The sequence below is a fragment of the Phocoena phocoena genome, chromosome 4 (assembly GCF_963924675.1).
Source record: "Phocoena phocoena chromosome 4, mPhoPho1.1, whole genome shotgun sequence".
NCBI classification, from domain to species: domain Eukaryota; kingdom Metazoa; phylum Chordata; class Mammalia; order Artiodactyla; family Phocoenidae; genus Phocoena; species Phocoena phocoena.
In genome coordinates, this window is record NC_089222.1 from 62873286 (window position 1) to 62896044 (window position 22759).

Sequence of the window (22759 nt, forward strand, 5' to 3'; positions counted from 1 at the left end):
CTCTTGAGGATTCCTCCACTATTGCTCATGCCTTCAGGGTCCCTGTATTTTATCTCTGTTCCACTTCTCTTTCCTCTGTATTTACTCCCGAAACGGTATCATCATCCTGACATCCTCAACTGCCATTAATATGCTGGTGATTCCCAAATATGTATCTCCAGCCCTAACTTCCCTTTATCTTTAGATCTGTATTTTTATCACCCGCTGGACCTCTCCATGGACGTGTCCACGTGGACTCAACTCATTTCCTTCCCCCCCCCTCCGAAGTGTGTTCCTTCTGAATTCCAATCATGGTTACCTTCATCACACTCTTCATAGGCTCACCAGCTAGAAACATTTATGGGCTTAAATTCCTTCTCATATTTTACTAGTCAGTATATCATATCCATTCCACTCCAACAACAATCTTTCTTGAATTTGGCCCTTCCTCTCCCCTCTGCCTCTACTCTAGTTCACAGGAGCATGGGATTTGGAGTCAGGTTATTCTGGGTTTGAATCCCAGCTCTACTACTTTTTGGTTGCGTGATAAGAGAGTTATTCAGTCTCTCTGAGCCTCAGTTTCCTCATATGTAAAATGATGATAATAATACCTACCTCACAGGGTTGTTGTGAGGATTTAAGTTAGATATTGTACGAAAAGTGCCTAGCACAGTGCCTGGCACACAGTAGAATAGGTGCTCAATAAATGTTAGCTATTGTTATTATTATTATTATTTATTCTAAATTGGTAGGGGTTTAGGATATGTACTGAGGACGAAGCTTTTGGAAAGGTAGAAGTAAACCTTGAGTGCTGATTCAAGAATTAGAAGTGCCTGTATTCAGTCATTTAATGGCTTAAAGCTGTGACCCCGATTTTCAGGAAGTCAGATCATCCTGCCATATTCTGGCTTCTAGCAGGAGGATGCTAGGAACAGTAAGGTTTGCGACTAGGTTTACCGTTTGGTGCCCTTCGTTCCTCTCATGATGGGCTCAGCCCTGCCTAGGGAAGGCAGCAGGGTATCTTTTCCTACAGAAAGAGAAGAGCCAACAGATGTTCTTCAGGTCCTGCAAGAGCCAGGAAGGCCTTTCATGTGCCAGGATTGGCTCTGTCTCTTCTCAGCTTGGATGTGAAGATTAACTGTCCATCAGAGAACGGGTTTCAAATCCCATGTCAAATTAAATTCAACTTGCCAACGGTTTTTTAAGCAATATATATATGCCTGTCACTAGAAGGCGCACAGGTCCTCCTGGCCTTGAGGAGCTCACAGTCACATAGGTGTAGCTGAGGTAGAACAGACATATTTTTGAAAAGCTTTAGCTAGTTAATTCCAAATATTTGCCGCCTCACACCCTGCCCCCTACCTTGGGTCTTGATCCCTGGGAAAAGGCTCATGTCTAGAACAAATATATCATGCAAAAAAGCTTGGGAAAATCAGAGGTGGTGTTATAAAGCAGTAAACTCAGTACAAACTCTTCTACTGCCAAGTCGTGTGTGTGTGTGCGCGCGCGGCGCGTGTGTGTAAAGTGAGGACAACCAGTCCTCGGACTCTGGAGACTGAAAAGGCCTACAGCAATTCAAGGCTTAACAGCCGGGCCTCAACAACCAGCACTAATCCTCTGAGGCTCTCGGAAACACAGAAATCGGAACAGGAGGGATTGCAGAGACTACAATTCCCAGAATGCTCAATGGGGAAAATGAAGTGAGGAGTGTAGCAGCGTATTCTGGATTGTGTATTTCGGGTAGGGCTGAATAAGGCCACTCCTACCCCTCCCCCAAGGCACGCCTACCCCATCCTTCGAAGGTTCTCAAAGGCCGCGGTAGTTGTAGTTTTGCCAAACTTAAGGGGCTTATAATTGTAAGCGAGAAGGCCGAGAGGCCTGACGGGATTTGTAGTCTGCGGCCTCGGCGGATGCGCACGCGCAGCAGAGGCCGGGGCGGTGCCGCGGCACTGCAGTGAAAGCCGAGGCAGCGGGCAGGCGAGCAGGGGGCGGGCGGACATCTTGGGATCCGGAGAGTGGCCAGGCTGGCTGAGCAGGGGCCTGCGGACACCAGGTGAGTTAGGGATCTGGCCGTACGGGGTGAAGGAAGACGCCTGCCTGGCTGCCCAGCTTTGCTCTTCCCTGCACTGCGCTACGCGGAAAGCAGTCCACACCCGGGAGTGGCCTCAGTCTTCAGATCCGGGAGGGAGCTGACGGCGGGGCGGGGGCGCCCCGGGCGCGGTTGCAGGACGGGCGCTGAGCGGCGCCCTCCACCTGACCCGCCCGGAGCTTCCCGTGAGAAGGGGACCCTACTGGAATCCTCCCAGAGCAGGGATGCCCCGCGACGGCCCCCTCCCTAGGATCGTGACAACCCCCTACCCCGCGGCGCCTCCTCCTCTCGGCGCAAGGACAAGCTTCCCACCCTGCGGCACCCCTCCTCGCAGTTGAGTGACAGCCCCCGCACTCCCTGGAACCATCTTTACCCGCGACGTCCTCCTCCCCAGGGCGAAAAGCCCACCACCCCCGCCTGCTTCTACACCTGCACGCCACAGCCACAGCAAGCTACGTCTACCCAGCTTTCCCTTATTCACCACTACTAGTCTCTCCCTGCCGTTTTTTCCTCTTTAAAGCCTTGACTTTTGACATACTGGAAACTCTCTTCTCCAGGTGCCCCCACCATACCTGTTGCCGCTGTGGGCTCACCTGAGTATACTTCCTGGCTGTTGCTGCCAGTCTGTCCCCTAACTAAATATGCCATTCCTTTCCTGGGCCCCACCTCTGCTTCTCTGATGCCCTGAGCTCCCTACCATTTGATACCTGTGAACTTGGTTCTTTGCCCAGGACTCTACCTCCATTTTGCGCTTCCTCTCCCAGTCTCCTTGGGACTGAGGAATGGGATGTGTCCACCACCTTGAGAGACTTCTCACGCAGTCTGGGAGACCTTGACTGCCACAGTAATAGGCTTTATTTTCCAGTTTAGAAAAGTCTGCTAAACTGCCCCCTGTGAAATTAACACCAGGGCTAATCCAGGAAATCTAGAACTAAATTAACCCTTTTTCTCACTGCAGTCTAAATTAGTTTGACCCAAATAATTTGGATAATTCAGGGATTCTGTCCCTCGTTTATAGGCACTCGGGTCAGAAGCGAATTATGCTGTGGGTCTGGAATCACAGAATTTCAACTGGAAGGATCTCTTGATTTTTATGAACCTGCACCCACCCCATTCCCCCACACCCCTGTATTTTCATTGCACTTGGGAGCTGAGAGGGAGCGTCTCTTTTTAAAAGAGAGGTGGTCAAAAATAACTAATAAGCAGCTTGGGTCACTGAAGTGTAGTCTGTCAGAGCTGGGGCCTTTTCTACTCTGCTCTTTTGCCTGTTTATCTGACTGCCTGGGTCCATGTCAGGGCCTAAGACCTTCCTTCTCTCTTCCTCCCCACACCCTGCACACCCTTTCCTGGAATGTTTAGACTTCTGTGAATTAGAGAGCTGGAGGTTCGGGCCCTGGTGCCTTCTCAGAAGGGTAGTGGAGCCTGAGGGACTGGGTGCTCCTAAAGCTTTGCCTGGGGGCCCCAGGCCTGAACCAACTGGAGTAATTCCTACCACCATTCCTGCAGCCACAGGCAGGCCTTCACCGTGACTCACCAGCTAGAGCCTGAGTGAGAGTCTGCACAGGAAGGGGCCTTGCTGAGCTCAGCACTGTGAGATGGGGGAGGGGCTACTCTGGGCTTAGCCCCAGAAAAGGGGCGGGGGGTCAAAATGGCCTTAGAATCCTGGGCCTCAGTCCCTCTCCCTTTTCTCCCTTCCAGTATGGGATAAACAGGAACTGGAGCCTGGCTAAGGGGAGGGGCATGCCTGGGAGGGCTGCAGGGTCACTTGCTGGAGGATCAAGTCAGAAAAAAAGCCCAGCCAGTGACCTATACAGCCCCACAGGGGACATTGGCAGGGGTTCTGAGACCTTCCCTTACCCTGACCCCCCCCTTCCTAGGTCTGTTCTCAGAGCGATGGGCCGCAGAGACTGAGCTGCCGCCATGATTGGAGGCTTATTCATCTATAATCACAAGGGGGAGGTGCTCATCTCCCGAGTCTACCGAGATGATATCGGGTGAGTCCCCTGGCTGAGCCAGCTGTGCCCCCACCCCCACCCACCTCCCCAGCATGCAGGACCAGGTCTCTTTCTCTCAGAGGCTTGATTGGGACCGCCCCCACCCCTTGCTTCATCCTGGAAGCTCAGCTAATACAGCCTGGTTCCCATTAGGTCTGGTGGTGTTGGCCAGGCAGCCAGTTGTTGGCTGCTTGGTGGGACCTGTGAAAAGGCAGGCCCCCCACAGTCTTAGGAACCCCTGCCCTTCCTGCCTCCTGTTTGCTGCAGTGACAGACCTGGTTGCTGGAGCTGAGTGCTTTTGGCCGGGCAGATTGATCCCTCCTTTGAGGAGAAGGGAGATCTGTCTCCAGCGGGTGGAGTCAGTGGTCAGGCTGGTGGTACTAATCCACCTAAGTCTTGCTCTCACAAGCCCTTCTCATGGTGAGAGTCGTCACTGGACTCTTGAAAGCCTTTCCCTTTCTCAGGAGTCAGGCTGCTGACTCAGCTGTTTTCAGTTCCTCTGGGCCATTCCTGGAGGAGAGGTGGTGAGCAAGCCTGAGACACTCTCCGGGTCACTGAGGGATGAGCAGGGAGGCTGTGCTGCCTTTCTGGCCTATCAGAGTAGCCTGGGAACAGCTCCTTGTCCTGTGTGCCTCAGACCTCTATAAGGAGGCACAGCCTCGCTTCTCATTCTGCCCCACCCTGAATGCCACTGCTGTTCCCTGACAGAGGGGACTTACCCCAGCCTCAGCGGCTCTAACGAGATTAGGCTCCTTTGGTTCATGCTGCCCTGTTTTTCTTCCTGGAATTGCTTAGAATAGACAGTCAGAGATGGGCCTGCTGCAGTGGCTCCCGGTTTCTTGGCTAATGGGCTAGCCTGGTCTTTGTGGCTGTTTGTCCGTTGGCTGGTGGTGGGGCATGGGCTAGGGTTGTGGCAGTGCCTGGCTTGCATATACCCACCCACACCCCACTCGCACCCTGGATGGGCCTGGTTAAGCCAAGGCCAGGGCATACACCATCTTGCATGCCTTGCTGTGCTCTCCACCCCTTGCCTGTTGCCCGTCTGCTTCCACCTCACGGTGTGTGCTGCCCATCCCAGTGTGTTGGTGTCTAATCCTCTCTCTCGTTGCTGTCACTCCCCTCTTCTTGCTGGCATCATTTCTCTCATCCCATCTCATTGGCTGCCATAGCAATAGGTAAGCGGCCTGTTAAGCTGCTGCCCAGGCACAGGTGGGTGGGGGATCCTGCCCCCCCCCCACCCCGGTCCCCACATCGTTGTTTTGTTCATCTTTTTTCATCCCTGAACTTGCCCTGGAATTGGATCCTGGACAAGAATGGGGTGGCCCAGCTCCATGGCCCCTCGGCTTTTCCCTCAGTAGATTAGAGCCTTCCCTGAAGTCACGCTGGCTTTGTCTAACTTCTGGAGGAGCCAGCCTTCCCCACTGGTGGGATCACTAGTGGAAAGACTGGAGAAGCAGCAGCGTCTCTATCTCATCTGGGCCTGGAGCTTACTGAGAAGCTGTAGAGGTGGCAGCAGGAAAACTGGGGCCAGGCCTGGAAGTCAGGAACGTACTTCTCTAAACCTGATGGACCTCACTTTATTGTGGTTATATCTGCCGTCCTGTCATTGCCACTTGACTTCCCTGCCTCTCGTGGCCTTCAGATATCAGCCTAGCACTGGCCCTCCCCGCTGCCCCCCCCACCCGTGCCCTAACTGGGAGGAGCCCTAGGGAACCACCCCAACGGTTTAGGCATTGGCTTTAGAGTGCGTGTCAGACTTCAGCAGAGAGCGGGGTGGCTGTTTGTTAGCTGTGGTTGATCCCTGCAGAGTGAGGTTTGCCCATGTACTGAGCAGCCTCTGCACCCTTTTCTCTCAGGAGGAACGCAGTGGACGCCTTTCGGGTCAATGTTATCCATGCCCGGCAGCAGGTGCGCAGCCCCGTCACCAACATTGCTCGCACCAGTTTCTTCCATGTTAAGCGGTCCAACATCTGGCTGGCAGCTGTCACCAAGCAGAATGTCAATGCTGCCATGGTCTTCGAATTCCTCTATAAGATGTGTGACGTAATGGCTGCCTACTTTGGCAAGATCAGCGAAGAGAACATCAAGAACAATTTTGTGCTCATATATGAGCTGCTGGATGGTGAGGCTGGCAGGGCAGTGGGTCTAGGGTGGGGATGCACCTGCTGGGGCCTGGCCTGGAGGTGGGAGCAGGTCTGAGGCTCCAGTGCCCTCTGAACTTCCTTTCCTGACTATCTGGTATTTTGAGCTCTGAGGAGGACAGTCCAAATCCAGAACTAAAGGCTGATCTGAAGTGAATACAAAAATAGGCTAGCGAATGGAGGTAGGGGAAGACCAAAAGGTCTTTTGGTGGCTGGTCCTCCTGCAGTTCAGTTAAGCACATTTCATCCTCTTATCTTTGTGGTTTGGGCCTTACCACACTGACTCTCCTCCCAGCTTTCCATCGCAACAGCTGCCTCAGAGCCTAGACAAGGGTGAGATGATATAGGCCCCTCCGGGCACGTCGTTACCTCTCTTCCTCTGTAGGGTATGATTTAAGTGAACAGAGTCCTTTCATCTTCCCAACATCTCTGTCTTTTCAGGGCTAAGGGCTTCTTGACCTCTCACTCACTGGCCATGCAGCTCTTCTGCTGATTTTTTCTATTTGAAAAAAAAGTGATGTTTTCATTGTTATAAAGCACAAATCCTAGAGTAAATGCTAAAACTTTGCTGCAGATGGTGCCTAAATGTCTTCTGGAGCCACGCTGGCCAGATATATCCAGGCCAAGGGAGGGACTGGATCAAAGGAGCCTTCCGCTTTTTCTAGGAGCTGATGGCTCCCTTCCTTTTGCAGAGATCCTAGATTTTGGCTACCCACAGAACTCAGAGACAGGCGCGCTGAAAACCTTCATCACCCAGCAGGGCATCAAGAGCCAGGTATTCAAATTGTATAGGCTGTAGTCAGGGTGGAGCCCAACCTCCCTTCATCCCCGCTGGCCCCCAAGCGTTGTCTGAGCTCACTCATGAGCCTGCCCCAGACAGGAAGTGCTGGCCTGAGCCTCCTGCCATGACCACAGGCCTCTTTTGCTCTGTGTAGCCCTCTCCCACCCCTGGAGCTTGCCAACTCAGCATCTGCTCAAGCAGTTTCCTTCTACACTGCGGGAAGGGTGGGTGTGGACTGCTCTGGAGGCTTGGTATTCCTCAGGAGGAGAGAGCTTGGGCCCTCTTCTAGGATCCAGGCCTCATAGCCTTCTCCTTCTTTTCTGCCTGCCTCTTCCCATCTGCGCTCCTCTGCTGCTTCCTGTGGGCACCATGTTGGCCCTGTGTTCTCCAGCATCAGGTAAGCTGTTCCCTCAGCTTCCACCCTTGCAGCTTTGCTCAGTTTTCTCCAGGCGCTGCCCCATGGGGGAAGATGGGTCACAGGGTGGGGACTAGAAGGGAGAGGGGATGAGGGTGGAGTGGGGATGGAGACAAGTGGATTGAAGGGGGAGAGGAGTGAGGCCTTGCTGTTTGTCTCTATTCCCCATGTAGACAAAAGAAGAGCAGTCTCAGATCACCAGCCAGGTGACCGGGCAGATTGGCTGGCGGCGGGAGGGCATCAAGTATCGCCGGAACGAGCTCTTCCTGGATGTGCTGGAGAGTGTGAACCTCCTCATGTCCCCACAGGGTGAGGGCCCTCTGGTGATGAAGCGGGATGGGGGCCAGGGCAGGATATTGGTCCTGACTCAGCTGCTCCTGTTTATCTGTCCATCACCAGGGCAGGTGCTGAGCGCCCATGTGTCAGGCCGGGTGGTGATGAAGAGCTACCTGAGTGGCATGCCCGAGTGCAAGTTTGGGATGAATGACAAGATTGTCATTGAGAAGCAGGGCAAAGGCACAGCTGATGAAACAAGCAAGAGGTGCCTGAGGCAGGGGAGCTGGTGGGAGAGGGTGGACCTTGGAGGGCTGAGCAGAGCCTGGTGAATCACAGGTTCCTTCTGGATTTCATTTTTGCAGTAATGCAAACTCCCTTTTCCTAAGGGTGTGCTTGGCTTGGTTGCTCTTGGTATCTGTGTTAAGAGAGATGAGGGGATTGTCCTCATCCTACTCAGAGTAAGCCCTTTTGTTTGATCCCAAGGACCAAGATTCTTCTGTACATACTGATAGCCCCTGCCCAGTGTGCCTGAAACTTTTGGGTTCCAAGCAGCAGAGCTCTCAAAAGATGATGAGTTTGCAAAGCTCCCACTCATCCATAACTCTGGGACAGGGACCCGCAAGTCAGAAAGCTGCATTCTGATAGCTTTCCATAGATTATAGTGCACGCCTATCCAGGCTCTGGCAGCCTTTGGGGGTGGGCTGATCTCCCAGCCCGACTCTCTCGTGCTAGTCTCTTGTACCAATGAGGAGACCTTCTGTCCCTGCTTGCAGCGGGAAGCAATCAATTGCCATTGACGACTGTACCTTCCACCAGTGTGTGCGACTCAGCAAGTTTGACTCGGAGCGCAGCATCAGCTTCATCCCACCAGACGGAGAATTTGAGCTCATGAGGTGCCATTGGGGTGTGAGGAGCAGGGGTTGCTGTTGGCAGAGATGGGGGGAGAGGGAGGAGAACAGGCTCTGCTGTGCCAGCCTGAAGGTCTCACACCCCTAAAGGTATCGCACCACCAAGGACATCATCCTTCCTTTCCGAGTGATCCCGCTAGTTCGGGAAGTGGGACGCACCAAGCTGGAGGTCAAGGTGGTCATTAAGTCCAACTTCAAGCCCTCACTACTGGCTCAGAAGATTGAGGTGAGGATAAGGGACTTGGGGAGGAGGAAGCACTTGTCTCCAGGAATAAAGGGAGCCGATGTCAGGGGTTGACAGAGCTCCCTGACAGGTGTGTCACTTCTAGGTGAGGATCCCAACCCCACTGAACACCAGTGGGGTGCAGGTGATCTGCATGAAGGGGAAGGCCAAGTACAAGGCCAGCGAGAACGCCATCGTGTGGAAGTGAGTCTTTCCTTCATGAGGCCACAGCAGGGCTCAAGATGCCTTGGTGTACCCTCTTGTTAAGTTTCACCTTTCGTCCTGTGAGTGAGTGAGTGAGTGAGTGTGTGGGGGGGAACGGGGGTGACTGCTTCTCTAGGAGCCTTTGCTTGTGTTCTCACCCCTTATACCTCTGTGTAAGTGTGCACATGCCTGCACTGGGGTGCATGCATGCATGCATGCATTTATCAAGATTCTTCAACATTTCCCTATTTGCCCTTGCAATACCTCTGTGAAGTAGAGAGCAAGGGATAGCATGGCCGTGTATCTAAGTAGGAACTGCGTGCAGCCCACAGTGCTAAAGGAATAACAGACCCAAGGTTTCATAGCAAGAGGTTATCAGAGTCCTCACCACATTTCCTTGCCCGAGCACCTCCCACAAGCTCCTGGGTTCTCTTCCCTGCCACCCCGCAACCTCCCCAAAGGGGCAACCCCCCTTGAAGCTCCTCCAGGCTACCAGGGCCCCTGTGTTCCCAGGATCAAGCGCATGGCAGGCATGAAGGAATCGCAGATCAGCGCTGAGATTGAGCTTCTGCCCACCAACGACAAGAAGAAATGGGCTCGACCCCCCATTTCAATGAACTTTGAGGTATGGCAGAGAAGGGGCCTAGAGCCACGGCAGGGTGTGCTTTAGAGATCATTCAGATCAACCTCTGCGCCTACCACCTTGCAGACGAGGAAACAGGCCCAGAGAGAAGTGATTTCCATTCACAGACCCATTCCTTCCCGCCTTAGGCCTCCTACTAGAAATTGCTGTTCACACCGACAAAAATCCTTGACTTCCTTTGGCTTGTCATAAAACAGTTCTTAGGGAAAACTGAAATAGCTTGCATGTCAGGTAAGACACAAAGTTTACAGACAGGAAAATGGGCTGACTGCTCTGTGCACATTAGACGTGTAATTTTTCCACCTCATTGTTTAAGTCCCTAGTATTAAGCAGGATAGTATGTTCTAAGGCAGGTCTTTGGTTGCTGCTACCTGCTCATTAAAGGAATTGATTCAGGTCATCACAGGCAGGGCCTGACTTCAAACCCAAGTGATTGCTAGTTACTCCTGGATATGCTTTCTTCCTTAGTAACCTCTTAGAGGACCCCTCACCACCCCAGCTTCCTTCAGCTTCTTTCAGGGTCCCAATCATTCAGACACCTGTAGTAGAGAGATGAGGTAGGGCAAGGCTATGGAACTTCCCGGAGGAGAGCGGCAGTGAAAGGAAGGTCACATTCCTAACTGGAGCTGTTCCTTGCCCAGGTGCCATTCGCGCCTTCTGGTCTCAAGGTGCGCTACTTGAAGGTGTTTGAACCGAAGCTGAACTACAGCGACCACGACGTCATCAAATGGGTGCGCTACATTGGCCGCAGCGGCATTTATGAGACCCGCTGCTAGCTACCTAGTGGCAGCTAGCCCGCCTCCCCACCCACCCTCTTCCACGAGTCTGGGTGCCCTTGGTCACCACACGTCAGTGTCTCCCTCCTGCTTTGCTGCCTTCCCTTTGCACCAGCCCCTTCGTCTAGGTCTGGACCAACCACGTTGTGAGCGGGACTGTTGGAGCAGTCCCTGGGCTCCCTGGGGCAGGGTGGTTTCTGAGGTTCCTGCTCCTCCATCCATCTGCCTGCCCCAGCCCCGTGCCAGGCTCTGAGTTCTGCGACCAAAGCCAGGTGGGCCCCATCTCCTCCCCTGCCCTGTGGCCACATCTCTCTGGAGTGGGAGGGTCGGCTGCCCCTCACCTCGGAGTTCCCCCAAAGGCCAGTAACAGATCCCCAGCCCTCGATTCCTACTCTGCTTTGGGATAGTGTGAGCTTCATTTTGTACAACGTGTAACTTTGTCCAGTTATAAACCTAATAAACTCTGTAGAATGGTGTTGCTGGCTAAATGTTGAAGTGGAAGGTACATGGGGAGGGGGTCTGGTGGGACTGTCCTCCCCTGTCTTACTTGGCCTGCCAGGAGTAGAATTTTCTATTCCAAACTCTCTTTTGTCTCAATTGTTACGTCCCTCAGGGCCATCTAAGCCCCTGACAGGTGTTAGCCCCAGGTCTCCCATCTCCTCTGAGAAAATAGCCTCAAGGACAAGCAGCCCCACCTGGCCCCGGTTCCCTGAGGGTAGAGATTCTTTCCTTAAAATCATTCTCAGCTTTAGGCAGGTATTTTTCTAATTAGCAGAGATTAAGCAAGGTTTACATTTGGTCTTTCCAGCCCTCCTTAGAAACTGACCTCTTAATTCCATCCTCCTGGCAGTTACTCAGGCTTCACAGGCCTCAGTGGGTGGGTTGTAAAAAGGAAAAATGACTCTTCCCAGGCTTCTTAGAAAATTCTTCCCTCTGTGCCTCCCCCTCTCCATAGAATTGTGTGGTGAGTGAGTCCGTGAGGGGAGTGCTTCATCTGCTGATGTGTTGGAGCAGATAAAGATTTGCCATCACTGGTTTTCCCTCGCTTGGTCTCAACCTTTTTAAACCTAAAACATCTATTAAGAGAAAATATATAATGAACCCTCATGTCGCATCATGGTGGTTTAACTTGTCATCTCCCTAATATCACATCCAATCTGTTCGTGCTTAATCCAAGTGTCCTACAAAAATTTTCACAATTTACATCTGGATCCAAACAAGGTCCATTGTGATTGGTGAATGCTTCTTAAATCTTAAAAATCACAGGTTCTCCCTTAGCTCTTGCAATGTTGAAGAAACCAAATAGTTCTGTAGTTTCCCCGTCAGAATTACTTTCCCTGTGTTTCATATAAAATGGAAATAACAGGATCGATTCCTCACAATGCCAAAAGGATGGATAACGTTGTGACTTTAGGTGACAATTTTAGAGCCCAGTTGGAAGAATATTCACATTAAATGTGAAGCAGTAGCAGCATCAGGGTACGAAGAAGTCTCTTTGCTTTGGGTGTAGGTAGGGAATAAATAGTGCATTTACACAGACCTTGTCGATCTGGTTTTCTTGCCCCGTGGCGGTCAGTGAGGCAGTGCCCCGGGGGTGGTGGGAGGACGTAATTCGCTGAAGTCAGCTGAGCTGTCAAGTGTGAGAGGACTGAGTGCAGGTCGCGGGCGGGCTGGCTACCTGACCAAGACAAGCAGCCCGTAGGGCCAGAGAACCGGAACAAAACGCGCGGCTGCACAGAACGGCGCCAGGGGCTTCTAAAAGCTCAGGGACCAGCGTTGAGTCAGCAAAGCTCTCAGCGAGCTCCAAAATGGACCCGGACAGGTGCGCAGCGGCTGACGCGCCTCAAGTGAGCGTACAGAATCTAGCACGGCCGAAGTGCTTTATCAACCGCCCTCCTTGGGAGGTTCCCAGATAAACCGCGAGCTTCTCTGCACCCCGCCCCCGCCGCCGGCAGGATCTCCACCTCCCAGAAGGCAGCGAGAACCGCACGTGTGGTTAATTTTTTAGTGGAAAGGGTTACGCAAGCGCAGAAAGTGTGGCTCAGCGTAGACTCTGAGCGGCGCTTGCGCACCGTTCCTCCAGCTCCGTTCACCCCGCCCACCGGGTTCTGCGCACTCTGCGCATTTCTTACGTTACCGTTTCGCATGCGCTTTGGAAGGAAGGGCGAGATTTCGGGGACGGGCAGGGGGCGGGCCTTGGCCGAGGTCTCACGGCGACTGCGCGGACGGGATCCCAACTGGAACATGGCGACTTGCGCTGAAATCCTACGGAGCGAGTTCCCCGAAATTGACGGACAGGTCTTCGACTACGTGACGGGTGAGCCGAACCGAATCAACGCGCTGGGGATGCCGAAGTGGTAGTCAGGGGGGGAGTACTAAGGGAGGGCAGTGCTGGGGACCGCTGCTAGGCCTCTCCTCTGCGTGACCTCTTGTCCCGAGGGCCAGTTGGTTCTGGAGCCCGGACTGGGGCCGCGGTACGGGGATTAAAACTGCTTGTATGTCCACCCTACCTGGTATTTTCCTCGTCTTGCCACGCCCGCCCTAGGCGTCTTGCACAGCGGCAGTGCGGACTTCGAGTCTGTGGATGACCTGGTGGAAGCTGTGGGGGAACTGTTGCAAGAGGTGTCCGGGGACAGCAAGGATGACGCGGGCATCAGGGCCGTGTGCCAGCGCATGTACAACACTCTGCGCCTGTACGTGCCAGGGCAGGGATATTCGTGGGGGAGATGGGAGGGCGGACGGTCAGGAGAGGAGACGTGAGGGAGGAAGGTCTGACGGCCACAGAGCTTTCTCCTCCACTTCTAACTCTTTGCTTTCTATCCCTATCCTCAAGGACTGAGCCACAGACCCAGGGAAACAGCCAGGTGCTACTAGACGCCCCCATCCAGTTGTCAAAGATAACAGAGAGCTACGGTGAGAGTGAGGGAAGATTGAACTAGCTGCCCTGTGTCCTTTTCTTGGCCTCCACCCCCTAGCCACCTGCCCCCTGGAGCTCAGGACTCTTGTGGTACCTCTGTTCCACAGAACAAGGTTGTAGGAACTAGTTGATGTCTTTACAGAGGGCAGATGAGCCCATTAATAAAGGGATTAGGATTGGAGAGTTCTCTAAGCTCTTGGATGTGGTAGGAAGCATATGGGCCTTGCAGCTGGACAGTCTTGGGTTCACTCCCCAATTTTGCGACTTACTAACCAACTGCATGATCTTGTAAGAGTTGCCTGTCTGCTCCCAGTCTCTGTATCCTTAATCTGCGACTTGAGTTTTTGTTTTGTTTTTAAGTGTTGGGAGGATGATACCTATCTCCAGAATTTGTAAGGCTTTCCTTTAAATGTATGTGTCTGTGTTTAGTTTGTGTTAGTTACTCAAAATGTTAGTTTCCCTTCCCTTAGGGAGAAGGTGACAGCTTTTCTTATGCTTACAGACTGTGGCACCAAACTTCCAGGCCTGCTAAAGAGGGAACAGTCCTCGGTGAGGAGGGGGAGGAGGAAGAAAAGGAGAGGGCTGTATCTATGGGGGGGAGTGGGAGTTGATTATCTCTAAATATTGGAGTATCTTTCTGGGGGATTTCTGATTGTTTTTTCCTGAGTCTCCAAGCCTACACCCTAGGATGAAATGGTTGTGTTTGGACCCTTAGACAGTGAATGCAAAGAAGCTAGAGAAAGCTGAGGCTCGACTGAAGGCAAAGCAGGAGAAGCGCTCAGAGAAGGACACACTCAAGACCAGCAGCCCTCTGTGAGTTTAGTGAGAAGGGCTGAGAAGAGAGCAGAGCAGTCTCTTTTGGGATGGAAGGGTGCTTGGGAGTGCTAAAAGCCATCCGTTTCTCCCTTTAAAAGAGTTTTGGAAGAGGCATCAGCCAGCCAGGCAGGCAGCAGAAAGGAGAGTCGGTTGGAATCATCTGGCAAGAACAAATCCTACGATGTGCGAATTGAGAACTTTGATGTGTCTTTTGGCGATAGGTGAGGGAGTGGCAGTGGGGGAGTGGGGGTGATATTTTTCTTTTTCCAGTTAAAGGAGAATTAGGAGAGGTGAAATGGGGCTAAAAATAGTTAGGTTTCTGTTGTTAAACTTGCTGTGCAACTACCTCTAGAGTACCCTTTGTCTCCTTCCTACCACCTCTGCAGGGTACTGCTGGCTGGAGCAGATGTGAACCTGGCATGGGGCCGCCGCTATGGGCTGGTGGGTCGGAATGGACTAGGGAAGACGACGCTGCTGAAGATGCTGGCCACCCGGAGCCTGCGGGTTCCAGCCCACATTTCCCTGCTGCACGTGGAACAGGAGGTTGCTGGAGACGACACCCCTGCCCTGCAGAGTGTGCTGGAGAGTGATACGGTGCGAGAAGATCTCCTGCGTCGGGAGCGGGAGCTCAGCGCCCAGATTGCTGCTGGCAGGTGAGGGCTCCTGGCGAGGGATTGACCAGCAGCAGCTGTGCTTCACAGAGTACCTGCCGTGCTGGCACAATCCACAATTCGTGTGCCCGTCCTAGTAGGCAGCAGATCTTAGAACTTGGCGCTGTGGGGCTGTAAATCCCTTGTTCCTGGCACAGTGCCCATTGCCCTCACCGCCATGAGCAAGTCCTTCCTGTGCTCTGTTCCTGTCCAGGCAACAAGGCAGCCAGTGGCCTGCTTTGCAACTGTCCTGGGGTGCAGGATACACTAGTAGACTGCGCCTACTCAGGCTGATTGCCATTCCCCGATTCCTAGGGCCGAGGGCTCAGAAGCTGCACAGCTGGCAGAAATCTATGCCAAGTTGGAGGAGATTGAGGCTGACAAAGCACCTGCCAGGTATTTAAAATTCCCTTCCTTTCTTCAGATTTCATCTTTCCCTTCTGTTACCTGTTCCAACCAGGTTCTTTAATTTCTTCACTCCTAGAGCATCAGTCATTCTTGCTGGGCTTGGCTTTACCCCCAAAATGCAGCAGCAGCCCACGCGGTGAGTGGCCCTTACCATTCTCGGCTCTGAACACTGTTGGCTCTGCCTCTGCCTGTTCTCGTGAACACTCGCCCTTGTGATGCAGCTCTGTCTCTCTTTAGGGAGTTCTCAGGTGGCTGGAGGATGAGACTGGCCCTCGCCCGGGCTCTGTTTGCTAGGTGAGTCTCCTGGGCCTGTGTATGGATACTGTGGAGAATGGGCTTGGCTCTTGGGGGGTGGCAACAAGTCGCTGGCCTAAAACCTCAAGCCTTGTGTTCTTCTTTTCCACAGGCCAGATCTGCTGCTGTTAGATGGTGAGTTTGAAATGGGGCACCCTGACTTTGGGGTGCAAAAGCATGCCATCATCCAAGTTCCCAGTTCTCTAGCCCTTCTATCCCAAACGTGTCCTTCTCCACTTTTCCAGAACCCACAAACATGCTGGATGTAAGGGCCATCCTGTGGCTGGAGAATTACCTGCAGGTGAGTGCCTACAGGTGCCAGAGTAAGTCTGGGAAAGGTCTGCCTCCAAGACCATTGGGGTCTGGGAGCTGACTGCCTTCCCAAACTGGGCCTGCCATCCTGTGACCCCCCCCCCCTCAGACGTGGCCCTCCACAATCCTGGTCGTCTCCCACGACCGCAACTTCCTGAATGCCATAGCCACAGACATCATCCACCTGCACAGCCAGCGGCTGGATGGTTACCGGGGAGACTTTGAGACCTTCATCAAGAGCAAGCAGGAGCGGCTGCTCAGTCAGCAGCGTGAATATGAGGCCCAGCAGCAGTATCGCCAGCATATCCAGGTGTGGGAGCAGGCGGCGCTGGGGACCTGCCCCATCCCGTGGGTATTGGAGTTGTGGGGAGTGAGGGAGCGGAACAGTACCTGAACTCATCCACCTGCAGGTTTTCATTGACCGCTTTCGCTACAACGCCAACAGAGCCTCTCAAGTGCAGAGCAAACTCAAGATGCTGGAGAAGCTGTGAGTACGGTGTCTCTGACCAGGCTTTGACTCATGTCTCTTTATTTTTTCCCTCATTTTGTAGGCCACCCCTTGCCCTCCCATTTTAGATCTCCCCTTTTCTACAAACCAACTTTAATTTCCTCCCCTGCAGGAAGGCAGGATATTCTGTTACTGCTCTTGGAGAGTTAATCTTACCCCCAGGCCTAGGCAACTATCAGTCTACTTTCTGTCTGTATATATTTGCTAATTCTGGACATTTCGTATAAATGGAATTGTACACGTAATCTTTTGTGTCTGGCTTTTTTCGCTTAACATAATGTTTTCGAGGTTCACTGTGTCGGAGCATGGATTAGTGCTTCACTCCTCTTTATGACCAGATAATATTCTGTTGTATGGATAGTCCACATTTTGTTTGTTGACTCATCAGGTGGTAGACATTTGGATTATTTCCCCTTTTTGGTTCTTATGAATAATGCTGCTATGGACATTTGTGTACAAGTTTTTGTGTAGACATGTTTTCTGTTCTCTTGGGTACATACCTAGGAATGGAATTGCTGGGTTACATGGTAATTCTATGTTTAAATTTTTGAGGAACTGCCAAACTGTTTTTATTTTATTTTATTTATTTATTTATTTTTGGCTCTGTTGGGCCTTCGTTGCTGCATGTGGGCTTTCTCTAGTTGTGGCGAGTGGGGGCTACTCTTTGTTGCGGTGCGCAGGCTTCTTATTGCGGTGGCTTCTCGTTGCAGAGCATGGGCTCTAGGTGCACAGGCTGCAGTAGTTGTGGCACGTGGGCTCAGTAGTTGTGACTTGCGGGCTCTAGAGCGCAGGCTCAGTAGTTGGCGCATGGGCTTAGTTGCTCCACAGCATATGGGATCTTCCTGGACCAGGGCTCAAACCTGTGTCGCCTGCATTGGCAGGCAGATTCTTAACCACTGTGCCACCAGGGAAGCCCTCCAAACTGTTTTTAAAAGCAGCTGCACCATTTTACATTCCTACCAGCAATGTATGAGGGTTCCAATTTCTCTGCCTTCTCGCCAACACTTATTATCTGTCTTTCGAATTTTAGCCATCCTAGTGGGTGTGAAGTGATATCTCATTGTGATCTTGATTTGTATTTCCTTAATGACTAATGGTGTTGAGCATTGGAGGGTTTTTTTGTTTGTTTTTAAATTTTATTTATTTAATTTATTTTTGGCTGTGTTGGGTCTTCGTTTCTGTGCGAGGGCTTTCCCTAGTTGGGGCAAGCAGGGGCCACTCTTCATCGCGGTGCACGGGCCTCTCACTATCGTGGCCTCTCTTGTTGCGGAGCACAGGCTCCAGACACGCAGGCTCAGTAGTTGTGGCACATGGGCTCACTTGCTCTGCGGCATGTGGGATCCTCCCAGACCAGGGCTCGAACCCGTGTCCCCTGCGTTGGCAGGCAGATTCTCAACCACTGCACCACTAGGGAAGCCGCGGAGGTTTTTTTAATTGAGGTACAGTTGATATGCAGTATTATATAAGTTTCACTTGTACAGCATAGTGATTCACAATATTTAAAGGTTACATTTCATTTATAGTTATTGTAAAATATCGGCGGTATTCCCTGTGTTGTGTAATATATTCTTGTAACTTATTTATTTTATACATAGTAGTTTGTATCTTTTAATCCTCTACCCCAATCTTGCCTCTCCACCCCTTTCCTCTCCCCACTGGTAACCACTAGTTTGTTCTCTGTATCTGTGAGTCTGTTTCTTTTTTGTTATATTCACTAGCTTTATTTTTTAGATTCCACCTATAAGTGATATCATACAGTATTTTTCTTCTCTGTCTTATTTCACTTAGCATAATATTCTTCAAGTCCATCCATGTTGTTACAGATGGCAAAATTTTATTCTTTTTTTGTGGCTGAGTCGTTTTCCATTGTGTGTGTGTGTGTGTGTGTGTATTCATTCATCTGTGGATGTGCAGACACTTAGGTTGCTTATGTATCTTGGCAGTTGTAAACAATACTGCTGTGAACATTGGGGTGCATGTATCTTTTCGAATTAGTGTTTTCATTTTTTTCGGATACATACCCAGGAGAGCATTGGAGGTTTAATCTTGAAGCAATATTTCTGGATGTGCTGGTGGTAGGGGTTTTGTGACCTTGAAACATACGTCACAGTATATTAACAGGGAGGACAAAAGAACTACCAAAAAAAGAATCCTATTTTTCCGGCATGTATATTACTTGTGTGATAAAAACAGATTTATTTTTTAAAGTTGTAAACCTAGTCTGTCTCCTCTCTCCTCAGACCGGAGCTGAAACCCGTGGACAAGGAGTTGGAGGTAGTGATGAAGTGAGTGCTGGGCCAGAGGGGCAGGTGGGGAAGCTCTTGTTTCTGGCTGCCCTCGTGCTCCTCACCCCCACTCCTTGCAGGTTCCCCGACGGGTTTGAGAAATTCTCACCACCAATTCTGCAGCTAGATGAGGTGGATTTCTACTACGACCCAAAGCATGTCATCTTCAGCTGTCTCTCCGTCTCTGCTGATCTTGAATCCCGCATCTGTGTGGTATGGTTGCTGTTGCGTGAGCTGGGACTGGACTCTCCCACCCCTGTATGTGGTGTGGATTGGCCACATGGGGGAGAAGGTCCCCAGGAGTAGGAGTCAGCGCCTGGGCTGAGGACTTTGCTATACTTGGCCCCTCCTCCCGGGGGAGGACTTTGCTATACTTGTACTGGCCCCTCCTCCAGCCTCACAGGGCCGCTCTGCAGCATAGATGGAGAGCCTGGCATGTGGTATTTTATAAATACTTAGAGCAGTACTTTGTCTTACTGGTCTCAGCTCTGAGTTTCCTCAAACTGTGGAACATAGAGGAGAGAGCATGGGCTTCAGGGTCAGACTTCGATTCCTAACTCTGCCATTTCCTAGCTTGGTTACTAAGCAGTCTCCTCATCCTTAAAATGGAGATAATGTCTAACCCACTTGGTTATTGGGAGAATTAATTCCCTTGCACTTAGTGGGTACTTAGGTATTGGTCCCTTTTACATCTTCCTTCATTTTTTTCTATAGTTCCTTAAGAATATTTTTTTAGTTGTTGGAGTCCCTGGGACTAGCTGAGACCCATTCTCATCTCCTCCACTTCTGTATCCCGCACAAGGATGCTCTTTACATTCTCTTGTTACTTCTTACAGGTTGGGGAGAATGGGGCTGGGAAGTCTACCATGTTGAAGCTCCTTATGGGGGATCTGGCACCTGTTCGGGGCATCAGACATGCTCACAGGTAGGGCCCACATCGCCGCTCTCCAAACCCTCCTGTGCTGTAGCTGCACTCTTTTATGGCCATTGCCCTCCATGCCCTCTCTCCACCTTTCCGTCTGCCTGCAGGAATCTGAAGATTGGCTATTTCAGCCAGCACCACGTGGAGCAGCTGGACCTGAATGTCAGTGCTGTGGAACTGCTGGCACGCAAGTTCCCCGGTGCGTCAGGGATTTGAGTTGGGGAAGGAGGGCCGGGCCTGACGCCTACAGCTAGGCCTACCTGGGGTTGCTGAGCAGCCCCCCGACGCTGGGTGTGAGGACATATGCATTGGGGGTGGAGCTGGGGGGAATGTGAAGGGAGGGAGTTGGGCCGAGAACCCACACGGTGGGGTGGGGCCTGTTCCAGGACGGCCTGAGGAGGAATACCGTCACCAGCTGGGCCGGTATGGCATCTCTGGAGAACTGGCCGTGCGCCCTGTTGCCAGCTTGTCTGGGGGCCAGAAGAGCCGGGTGGCCTTTGCTCAGATGACCATGCCCTGGTGAGGCGTCCTTTTCAAGAGCTTTGCTCTCCCCTTTCCCACTCTTTCCTAATGGAAAATGATTGTCTTGCCTTCGTATCAGAGTTCCTTTTCTCCCAGCCCCCGTAACTTCCCACCTTCCTGGGTTCTGCCTTCCAGCCCCAACTTCTACATTCTGGATGAACCCACAAACCACCTGGATATGGAGACCATTGAGGCTCTGGGCCGCGCTCTCAACAATTTCAGGGTGAGTGTACCTTCACACTGCCCACTCCTTCCCAGGCCTCAGCACCCCTTAGGGGCCCCCTGAGTGCTCCCTGGTCTCCTGTCTTTCAGGGTGGTGTGATTCTGGTGTCCCACGATGAACGCTTCATCCGGCTGGTGTGCCAAGAGCTGTGGGTGTGTGAAGGAGGCGGCGTCACCCGGGTCGAGGGGGGATTTGACCAGTACCGAGCTCTTCTCCAGGAACAGTTCCGCCGTGAGGGCTTCCTCTAGGGCCACCAAGCTGAGGACTGTGCCCAGGACATGGACTGGTCTCTCAGACCCCTGGGCCACCACGTAGGCAACCATCTCCGGCCATGGACTTACCCCAACTTTGGGGACAGCCTTATTCCTAAATCTCTCCTTTTGATTGGAGCGTCCTCTTGCGCAACCCAGGGAGCCCCACCTAAGGGTCTTTAAGGACTGGTCTTCCAAGAGGAAGGGAATGGGGTTGCCCTCTGGGATTTTAGGTTCTCCCCCACTGCCCCAGCTGCGACTGGGCTCTGAGTGGCCACATGTAAATTAAATCTCCCTGCATCTTCCTCGCCTCGCCTCTGCTGCTCCCTGGCGCGGGGCTACACTGTTTGCCCACGGTTGAGGAGTGTAGGCTCTCTGATATGGCATTTTCCTGTGGCATTTGTGTCGGTCATGTGGAGGAGGCCATGGCAGTATCAGTGTTGCCCCTGGGCAGAGATGTCATTGAAGCCGCTGGGCGTCGGCCTTGCAGTGGACCAAGCTAGTGATGAAGGGAGGCATATTACATCACTGCGGTGCTGTTCCCTCTGGCCTGGGCTCAGCCTCAGCTGAAGGGGTCTGGGTTCTGCCGTCTCAGCCCCACTGCTTAAGAGAGTAAACTGATTCTGTAACCTGGCCTCAAGCATGGTTTGCCAACTGCTTTCTCCAGTGGTCTCTGGCCCAGGCTCACCCTTCTTCTCTGATCTGGACCTCTGATCTGAGAGCCTTCTCACAGGCCCCATCACTCTCTTCCAACCTCAGATTTGCAGATGGGCCAGTTGGGGCTAGCTGGTGTAGGGTCTGTGCCTGCCTGTTTGCCAGACTCTCAGCACTTTCACCCCTTACCAGCTTGTGGTCCCTGTCTGAGTTCTCCCAATTCTTTTAGAGTCCCTGGAAGTGCTGCTGAAGGTTCTGTGGCAGAATCTGCTTCTTTGGAGGTGGCTTTGTGTATGAAGAGCACTGGAGTTGAATCTATGATCAAATCCCAACTCTATTACTGGTAGTAGAAGGGGTCACCTATGTTAGCAGGGTAGCCACAGCAAGTTGGCCTTTTTGAACACCTTCTCCTTGGCCCCTACAGAAGCACTCAAATGGATTCCTGTGACCAGTCTATGATTTGGAGGACCATCCTATGAAAAAGTAGTGAATTTTTTCTGAATGACTCCAGAGGTAGGCAAGTTTGGGCTCAAAAGAAGGAAAAACTTTCTTAATAGTTCAGGCTGCCTTCTGATAGTTCCTGGCCTCTGGGACTGTTCAGCCCCACCGCTCTCTAGAGAAGGGCTCTTATGGCCTCTAAGCTGGCTCCCAATTTTATGATTGCATTATGTAAGAGCCTGTATATATGACAACACAGGCCTACTGCAGGCCTTAGAAAGTTGGGGTGAATGAATTGCAGCAGTTGAGAAAGACCCTACAGTAAGTGTGTAAGGTGAAGTTTGGGGGATTAGAGGTGGGGAGTTGGGAGAAGTTGGTTGTCCTGATGGGTAGAAAATGAAGGCAGTGTCAGCCATGTCCACTCCAGAAAACACAGGGCAGAGAGAAGGGAGGAATCTGGCACACAGTGGGTGAAGCTACCCTTTCCACACTATGGAGAGCCTGTCCAACCCCAGCCATTGGGAAGCTGTTTCTTCTACTGGAGGCTTAAAGCCAGTCAGGAGCTGGCCCGGTTAAAAGACCTGTCTGCAGGGTCTTCATTGAAATCCTGTTGTCCCTGCTTCTGCGGGCCTTACCACACTCACCAGCACCTTCTCAGGCAACCTGACTGGTCCCCTGTGGGAGGCAGAGTGCAGGGGTGCAGAAGGGTCATGGGTTCCTCCATACAAGTCTACAAGGCACTTGAAGGTGCCTGTCAGAGAACTGTTTATTTCAATGTGGAATTGCCATCTTGAGATTCGTCGGATGTAGACAACATTTAGGTAAGTTCTCACTGGTTTCCAGGCAAATTTTAGCCGAGTAGAGAAAGGGCTATTTACCCTCACTGGTCATGCCCCAGTCTAGTTCGTCATTTAGAACATAACATTCTACTAAGAGCCACTCCCCAGGCCTGGGCCTGGCTCACCCACAGATGCAAACCAAACAATGTCAACATCAGCGCACCACTGCTCGGCACCAGCCTGGGTGTGCAGCCTGGATGTCAGAGTCTGGGAAATCCCACAGGGTCCACCTGGAGTGATGGACTCCCCTCAACCCCGCCCCCCTCCAGGTGGGCTTCAGTGCACTTTGTG

The 22759-nt window shown here is 52.1% G+C and overlaps 2 protein-coding genes across 7 annotated transcripts; both read left to right on the plus strand.

Annotated features, from left to right (window-relative positions):
* Positions 1-1864: 1864 nt before the first annotated feature.
* Positions 1865-10903, plus strand: AP2M1 (adaptor related protein complex 2 subunit mu 1). Of its 4 annotated transcripts, none has more exons than XM_065876895.1 (12): positions 1865-2032; positions 3946-4062; positions 5919-6184; positions 6896-6978; positions 7376-7381; positions 7573-7708; positions 7799-7940; positions 8449-8568; positions 8674-8809; positions 8913-9010; positions 9524-9635; positions 10295-10903. In XM_065876895.1, the coding sequence occupies exons 2-12, from the start codon at positions 3989-3991 to the stop codon at positions 10427-10429; spliced, it is 1308 nt and encodes a 435-aa protein (XP_065732967.1). In that variant the 5' UTR covers positions 1865-2032; positions 3946-3988; the 3' UTR covers positions 10430-10903. The 4 variants fall into 4 exon arrangements, with proteins under 4 accessions (XP_065732967.1, XP_065732968.1, XP_065732969.1 ...); XM_065876894.1 differs by lacking the exon at positions 1865-2032 and adding an exon at positions 4527-4586 and having other exon boundaries at positions 3989-4062; positions 10295-10429; XM_065876896.1 differs by lacking the exon at positions 7376-7381 and having other exon boundaries at positions 1928-2032.
* A 1727-nt stretch (positions 10904-12630) lies between these two features.
* ABCF3 (ATP binding cassette subfamily F member 3) lies at positions 12631-20840 on the plus strand. Of its 3 annotated transcripts, none has more exons than XM_065875959.1 (21): positions 12631-12746; positions 12975-13122; positions 13263-13342; positions 13849-13895; positions 14062-14159; positions 14261-14383; positions 14549-14815; positions 15128-15208; positions 15297-15356; positions 15458-15514; positions 15627-15649; positions 15760-15815; positions 15936-16136; positions 16237-16313; positions 18575-18619; positions 18700-18832; positions 19456-19544; positions 19649-19740; positions 19928-20060; positions 20199-20286; positions 20376-20840. In XM_065875959.1, the coding sequence occupies exons 1-21, from the start codon at positions 12674-12676 to the stop codon at positions 20532-20534; spliced, it is 2130 nt and encodes a 709-aa protein (XP_065732031.1). In that variant the 5' UTR covers positions 12631-12673; the 3' UTR covers positions 20535-20840. The 3 variants fall into 3 exon arrangements, with proteins under 3 accessions (XP_065732031.1, XP_065732032.1, XP_065732033.1); XM_065875960.1 differs by having other exon boundaries at positions 12674-12746; positions 12975-13104; XM_065875961.1 differs by having other exon boundaries at positions 12674-12739; positions 13070-13122.
* Positions 20841-22759: the final 1919 nt, after the last annotated feature.